At 37.6% G+C, this 8,271-nt stretch overlaps 1 protein-coding gene across 1 annotated transcript; it reads right to left on the bottom strand.

Moving 5' to 3' along the window:
- Positions 1–750: 750 nt before the first annotated feature.
- LOC307168680 (leukocyte elastase inhibitor-like) lies at positions 751–6,001 on the bottom strand. Its single transcript, XM_079888837.1, has 7 exons — positions 4,951–6,001; positions 4,176–4,364; positions 3,377–3,505; positions 3,105–3,222; positions 2,871–2,992; positions 1,542–1,715; positions 751–1,354 (listed from the first exon to the last, which is right to left on the bottom strand). The coding sequence occupies exons 2-7, from the start codon at positions 4,350–4,352 to the stop codon at positions 944–946; spliced, it is 1,131 nt and encodes a 376-aa protein (XP_079744963.1). The 5' UTR covers positions 4,353–4,364; positions 4,951–6,001; the 3' UTR covers positions 751–943.
- Positions 6,002–8,271: the final 2,270 nt, after the last annotated feature.

Below are 8,271 nucleotides of genomic sequence, written 5' to 3'. Positions count from 1 at the left end.
GGTTGCTCTGCACGCCACATGTACCAGATCTGGACCGACACTATGCTGCTGCCTGTGAATGCAAATAGAAGCAGACTGAACAGCTCATCTCAAGTGGATAAAGCACCGTTTCACAAATAGAGAGACTAATCTGCGGCCTGTTGTTTCAGCTTGAGATTAGTTTGAGCAAACTCTGTTTTTTTGGGCTAAAGAAGGTGTAGGCTATGTGCTTTTTAGCAGTGTTCATCGCAATATTATCTTGCGCTACATGGATAACCTGCTCCAGAGCAGGTTTTATACTGGGTTAAAGATTGCAAACCAAAACTGGACCAATCAGCTGTGTGCAAAATGACATACGCAATAAAGCCACTCCCACTTAGTTATTCATTTGCATTTAAATAGTCAGATATTTTCTTTCAGCTGCCTTCTCAAACTTTCACTGCAGCAGCAGTGTTTATTCCTGCACTGTAAATGTGTTTAAATTCATGATATTTTTCATAACGATCTCAACTTCAGGAGAGAAGTGAACTGATGCTCTGGATCAAACCCTGAGTTGACAGGGAACATTTATATTGAGCATTGTGAGCCGGCTGAACCTGATCTAAACCGGGTTAGAGATGTATTTTTTTTGTCAACTCTAAACCTACTCTGAAACTCAGCCGGTGTTTAATTCTCCCTCTTCATAAACTGAACTGTTCATTTCCACCCGTTAACTGACACTTTACACAATAAGTTATGTCTAAGAAATAAAAAAGGACACAAGATTCTGCCTGATTTCTTTTATTTATAGTTTTTCAGTTGAAGTACTCGACCATTTTGAGTTTTCAGAATTTTGTTTAAAGCAGACATTGCAAGCAATCAATTTTAAATGAAGATACACGCAATATAATCACTGTGTACTGTATTTTAATATGACAGATCACACTGTTGTACAGTCTGCTCTACTCTGAGGTTCAGATTCAGGTCATGGGGAGATGAAGCGGCTCCAGAAGATGATGCTCTTGGTGGGGTTGTACCGGATAAAGAAAAGGAAGGGGTGGTCTGCAACGAAACTCTCTTCAGTTTCTCTTTTCTTACGGAGAAAAACACTCTGGACATTTCCACCACTGCCTCCAGCTGCCTCTGTGCCTTCCTCGTTCACCTCCACAGAAGACTTATGCACCACTTTGGACAGCTTCATCTTTCCAGGCGCCATGCCAGATAAGTCACACTTATCACCAAACACATCAGTCATGCCCAGAGTCTTCAGGACCTTCTCCAGATCATATTTCTCCTGCAGCTTAAAAAGGGGTATTTTAACAGCCACATTTGTAGGAATCATATTGTCCGGCTCAGTCCACTCCTGAAGCTTCTCATAAGTGATTGATTCTACCAACTTAGAGGAAGGGGAGAAAAATAAGAGACAGACAGGGAGAGACTTTAATTGTTTCCCATTTCATGTAACACCAAACCTACACAGCAATCCAAATTTTCATGTATCCTTTATCTTAATTATGCCGTTCCAAGTGAAGTAAAAGCAGTAAAGGAGGTTCAGTTGCTGTTCATGTGACTGCCTGTTTTACCTTCGGTAGCCCATCGCTCTCGTTTGGGAGTATAATGAGCATGCTCAGATCATTATACGCATAAGGGATCTCCAGAATCCGAGCTTCAGTGGGAAGTTGGTATTGTCTGTGTGGGATGTTACCCAGAGGAAATGTATCCGTCCGACTCATCATTGGCCAGTTTACTCCTTTGTCCTGACATTTAAAACACAGACAGATTGGACATTAGTGATGCTGATGTGTTATCTGTGCTCATGTCTCACTTCCTTTACAAAAAATAAGTGTACTTCAAGATCATTTTTATTAAGTATACTTAAGTAAATTTCAAGTATATTTTTAAGTATACTATATGTAATAAGTATACTGATATCAATGTAATAGTAGTAAACTTGTAAGTGTACTATTTAAATACTATTTGGGACTAAATTGGCTCACTTTTTAGTGTAAAAAAAAAGTACTTTAAGTTTTAACTTTAAGGACAGTTTAAGTGTAACAGTAGTAACTTTGAGAACACAACTAGTTTACATCAAGGTTTTTTGTTTGCACTGCAACTATACTATAAGTAAACTGAAACTAGTATACTGAATGTTTACTAGTCAAATATTAGTAGCACATTTTTTAGTTTATGAAAGGACACTTTGAGGTATACTCTCAGTAAACTATACGAGTATGTTTTCTTTAAATTAACTTAACATCATACTTATAGTTTACTATTTATATATTATTTTTGCACTTTAAGTATACTACTATGTTCCTATTTAGGAACTTTTTGTACTTAATATATAAAAAGTCTGCACTCTAAAAATAGTTTTATTAAGTTCATTAAGTAAAAAAAAGTTCTAACTTCATGCATTATCATTTTTTTTTTTTTTAACCAACACCTGAATGTGGTAAAGTTTAATAAAAAACAGCAGAAAATCGTGTTTTTGTCAAAGACTACACATCTGGATCAGATTCAGAACGATGATCAAAACATAGATGGAGTAGATCGAGTCCATCGACTCCCGAAAGCTTCACAGTCCATATACTTCGTCCTGGGTCGACATTTTATTCGGTAAGATTAGGCAGTTTTGATTTATATGCTTAATTCTTATTTTTAGTTTAAAAGAAGTATTCCAAAAGCACATTTGTTGTAAGGGTTACGCTGAGTGAGCTGACAAAAACACTAGGACTAAAGCAATAAGACACAAGAGAATCGAGATCATGCTTTACAATGATTCGCCACTGGTAAGGGGTATTCTTTGACACGATGACAAGCTGAGAATTGCACAGTGGTTTAGATGTAGATCATCCAGTTTTAGCATTTTACCATTTTTAGCAGAAAAAGCTGAATTGTCTTGATAAAGTTACCTTGTTCGTGGGAACAAGTGTGAATGGCTCGACCCACTTATCATTGAAGTGCACTGCGCTGATTAGAACAAGACTGGTGTCCTTAGACACATCTCCTTGATCCAACAAATTATTGATTTTATCTAAAAAAGAAAGATAAAAAAAATCCATCTGAAGAGTGAGAAATTATGAGAAAGTGGTCTAGACTATAGTCTAATAGTTAAAAAACAAATAAACAAAAATTAATTGAATTACCCCCAGTCTTGTCCTTCACCCAGTTGTTGATTTTTTGTCTCGCAGCTTCAGGATCTGTCTTGAAGCCAATATTCCTCACACTGGCGTAACACCACTCCTCACACATGTCAAGGAAATCCTAACATCATCAATAGGAAGAGAGGGAACATGGCAGCATGGGATTAAAATAACATCAGTGTTCTGACCCAGGCATCTCACTGAATGACGCATTACTTTACTGTAGATTTCAGGAAGTAAATTAACTATTTGCTGTGCTTTCTCAACTAACTCACGTCATTCAAATTTTGTGTGCTTTCTCCAAACATGCGGTTCACCAGCTTCAGGCTTCTGTTCTTCCCTCCTTTGTAGAGCTCCTCATACAGATCGTGGTAAATAATGTTCATATGGCCAAAGCGCAGAGTCTTAATAGAAACATAACAGGATATTTGTTTAATATTGAGTATGTATTCAGAGAATTTGATACTGTGAAGTCAGAAGTGTTTTGAAGAAAGTATTGTAAAAATTAACATGTATTTCGCGATGTAGAATAGCAGCCACTAATGCATTAAAGGCAAAATTACAAATCTGTTCTTATGCAAAATTCACTTTTACATGGTGTTTGAACATACCACACAACTACCCTATAATGGTAAAAATCCACCCACTCCTTTGTTATATTTCCCATAAATCATAAACAGTCTCAAAATGAGTCATTGGCATTTTCTATACATAAATGTAACAGGCTGGTTCACGACTGGTGACAGAACCTGCCCTGTTAGCTTATCTCCTCGCTAGAGCAGCTAGTGGAAACACAAGAATGTCTCAGCTACGTGATAATAAAATCTAAATGTTCTGTTGTTGGCTGTATCAATGAACACAGTTTTTTTTCCGATCCACTGTGCTACTTTTCCATTGATTTCACAGCCTCTCGCGCAGGAAAGTGTTTTAAAAATGCAGCGCTCAAGTTAAAAGAAGTTTCAACTTTTAAAAAACGCGTCTCTACACCTTGTGTTTTCAACTGCCCATGCGTTTTTAGAGCATTCATGAACATGAGATGAGAGTTTATAGAGCTATTTGGAGGCTTGAGCTCACCTTAAGCATCTGTTCGGCAGTTTCGCCACTGGCACCCAGGACGACCAGGCCCAATGCAGAGGAGATGCTCAGGGGTGAGAACAACACATTGTCTGTGTTGCCCTTACAGAGCACTTTTAACATGTCAATGGAGAATTTTGAGTTTGCCAAAATCACAGGTTCAATAACTTGTTCCATTTTGTTTACAGCCTAGAAAGAAGGAAATTCACTTTAAACATCATGTTAGACCAGCACAGAAAACAGTATAGAAGTAGAGGAATGAAAATATCAGAAAACAGTGTACATCCTCAAGCCACGGACAAGCAACGTTAATATTACCTGATGTGCTCTCCTAATATGTGAAAATTCAGATACGGATTTTTTATATAAAATCAAAACAACAGAACAGCCCAAAACTCTTTAGCTTTAAGAAAGCACTGAAAGGAAGCGTCTTTCCCTCTTAATGAAAAGGGTTTTCAGCTTTTATCCTGGTCTAATATGCATATGTGCATTTACATCCAAACTCTTTAGAAGTTATAGTCATCTGGTGGAAATAATGCTGTACAGTGACAAGGTTTTCAATAATACTGTCTTGAAAAGTTTTTTTTTTAATCAGTTAACCTCAAACGAAGTGCAGTGATCTGGAAAGTGTCAGTGTACTATCTGTTTTTATCAGTGTACAAAAATCTCACTGGAAGATTTCACTTCTTGGTGAATCTGAAAATAATATTTCTTACTGACACAGTAAAGCAGAAGATATAAAATTACCATCTTTTTCTATTTCTGAAATACTTACTGATAAAGAAAGCAATGATTCAATCTCTCCTTGATACGAGGTGCGTCTTCACAACTGCCCTACTGACACAAGTCTCATTGCATCTAGTTACAGATATATATAGAGACACACACACACACACACACACACACACACACAATAGGAGAAATTACCCCATCGGCAACTTATTGTGAAATCTAAATTCTGAGAATTCCTGAGAATCATTATTCCTGTGAAAATGATTATGTGATTTCAGATGTGGACAGTAACAAAGTACATTTACTTGAGTACTGTACTTAAGTACACTTTTTGAGTATCTGTACTTGAGTATTATTTTTTTCTGGAAACTTTTTGGTTTTGATCTGTTGCATGACTATCCTTTCAAAGCACTGACTGACCCAGGGCTCTTTGATGAGCTGCTTGCCGCCACCGACCTTGCTCTCCAAGCGACGAAGGTGTCCGTACGCTCCCTGGGTCAGGTGATGTCCACATGTGTGGTCCAGGAGCAACACCTGTGGCCAAACCTGGATGATATGCGCAGGGCCGTGCACAGGGGGGTGGCCCGGTGGCTAGAGCCACTGCCCCTCTGCCCTCATCGACTGAGGTGCCCCTCTTCCCCACCCCCACCGCTCCGCTCAAAGCATTCCGCTGATTCCGCTAATCCGCTCCAGGTTTTCCCGCTCGCTCCGCAGCATCACTCACAGTATACGACAGTTCACGAAAGCTGCCGCATTAACAGGTAGGCTATGCAAGACATTAGGCTTGTTTGAGATGCGCCTTGCCTCGCCTGAAATGTATGCGAGAGTAGGCGGCTGCAGTGAGAGGAGGAGTGAAAAAAGCGCAGGCAAGCCGGACAGTTCTCTCTTCTCGCAGTGGATCTGACACCTGTGAGATCAAAGATGGATATCGCGGGATTCACGGGATTCACGCTCGTGCACAGTGTTGCTATTAAACTGGATGGAATTTAAGTTCTGTTGCTTTTATATGAAAATAAATATAATGAACAAGACACCCAAAGTAGCCTACTTATTTAATTCCATTCCAAATACATGTTTATTAGTCTTTTTTTCTTTAATACAGACATGTGTTTTTTCTTTTCTTTTTTTAATAAAAATTACATTGCATAACCCATAGAGATCGCACTGTTAGATAGTTTGGGAATATTCACACATAACGTATACACATAAAACATGATATCAGAGTTTTAAAATCAAACATTTTAAAAGAGAACAATACATCACGGTTGTTTAAACCAATAAACATTAAGCTGTGTCGTCAGCAAGTCGTTTCCCATCATGCTTTTGATCAGCGCAGTCAGTGGAGAGCAACTGCGCTCGACTGCAGAATCCGACAGGTGTGCCTTGCGCTCGCGAGAGATTTTTGACATACGTCAGCATGACATCAGAGCAAGGCGGACGACACTCGGACACATTTCTAACCGGCATGCATCTCGCGCTGATCACCGGTGATCGGTTCTGCGCAGATTTTGCTCATCTCAAACAAGCCTAGTGGTTGAATGGGTTGAATTTGCGAAATTAGTCATGAAACACGTAGATCAGCGGCCCATTGGTTCCTTCTTGATTGACACTGGGCTGGGCCAATCACAACTTTAAACGAGTGAGCGAGCGTGCAGCAGTGTCAGTGTGTATCTGTCAAAATAGTCAGCAAGATGGAGAAGAAACGCAAGGAATGTGCAGAGAAATAGCGTGAAACAATAGAAACAGGCCCTTAAAGCAGACACTGTAAAATATGTCAAAATATACACTACCATTCAAAAGTGTGGGGTCAGTAAGATTGTTTAATGTTTTTAAAAGAAGTATCTTCTGCTCACAAAGGCTGCATTTATTTGATAAAAAACAAACAGTAATAGTGTGAAATATATACAATTTAAAATGTTTTCCATTTTAATATATTTTAAATTGTAATTTATTCCTGTGATCAAAGCTGAATGTTCAGCATCATTACTCCAGTCTTCAGTGTCACATGATCCTTCAGAAATCACTCTAATATGATGATTTGATGCTCAAGAAACATTTATCATTATTATCAATGTTGAAAACAGTTGTGTACAATTTTTTTTTCAAAATTCTTTGATGAATAGAAAGTTCAAAAGAACAGAATTTATTTAAAATAGAAACTTTTCTAACATTAAACATGTCTTTACTGTAACTAATCAGTTTAACTCATCCTTGATGAATAAAAGTATTGATTTTTTTTTTTTTTACCCCAAAAATAAAATTCAAATTCTTACTGACCCCAAACTTTTGAAGGGTAGTGTTTAATGTTACAAAAGCTTTCTATTTCAGATAAATGCTCTTCTTTTGAACTTTTTATTCATCAAAGAATCCTGAAATAAAAATGTAAATAACTGTTTTCAACATTGATAATAATCATCATAAATGTTTCTTGAGCATCAAATCATCATATTAGAGTGATTTCTGAAGGATCATGTGACACTGAAGACTGGAGTAATGATGCTGAACATTCAGCTTTGATCACAGGAATAAATTACACTTTACTGTATATTCACATAGAAAACAGCTGTTTTAAATTGGAATAATATTTCAGAATATTACTGTTTTTGTTTGCATTTTTAATCAAATAAATGCAGCCTTGGTGAGCAGAAGAGACTTCTTTTAAAAACATTAAAAATCTTACTGACCCCAAACTTTTGAACGTATGTTTTCTGCCCTTCGTCAGCTCCAGCGGCAGATGAGGATAGTGAGGAGGATCAGGAGAGAGATGAGAGAGTGTAGAGCCTGCGGTAAGCAGAACTACTTTCAAAACACTTAGGCCATGTCATGAGTGTAGGAACCCATAACCCAGTTACAGATTATTTCCACATCTGCATAGTTGACGATTACCGCAATTCACTAGAAATGTAATGAGACGCGTTTGTAAACCATGTTTTCCGCCAAAATAAAAGCTTGATGCAGTTTGCGTCAAAATAAAAGATCATGTGCTTATCTCTTTCAAGTATAGAAATTGGTACAAAACCAATTATGAAAGTTTCCTTTATTGTTTTAGTGCATTTGTTTCACAAAATATGGCTATTACTGTCATTGGATTAATATTATAACTATTATTATGTAGTAGTGTAATGTAAATAGACACTGTTAATAAAAGAGGTTTGAATATTTCTTTGTTTAATTTGCACACTGAATATGGGTTGGAGCTTTTAATTTTTAACTCTCAAAGTGCACCAGATTGATGAATTTAACATTAAAATGCACAAAATTTTCTTAAGGGGAGGCATGCCCCCAAACCCCCCTAGAAGGGCCGAGGTCCACCCACCACAGTTTTACCAAAAATCCTGTGAGAAACACTGGTATTGCTATGCCA

The sequence above is a fragment of the Squalius cephalus genome, assembly GCF_949319135.1.
Source record: "Squalius cephalus genome assembly, chromosome: 12".
Lineage (NCBI taxonomy): Eukaryota > Metazoa > Chordata > Actinopteri > Cypriniformes > Leuciscidae > Squalius > Squalius cephalus.
The sequence above is the reverse complement of the archived record's forward strand: the minus strand, read 5'-3'. Positions and strand labels throughout refer to the sequence as shown.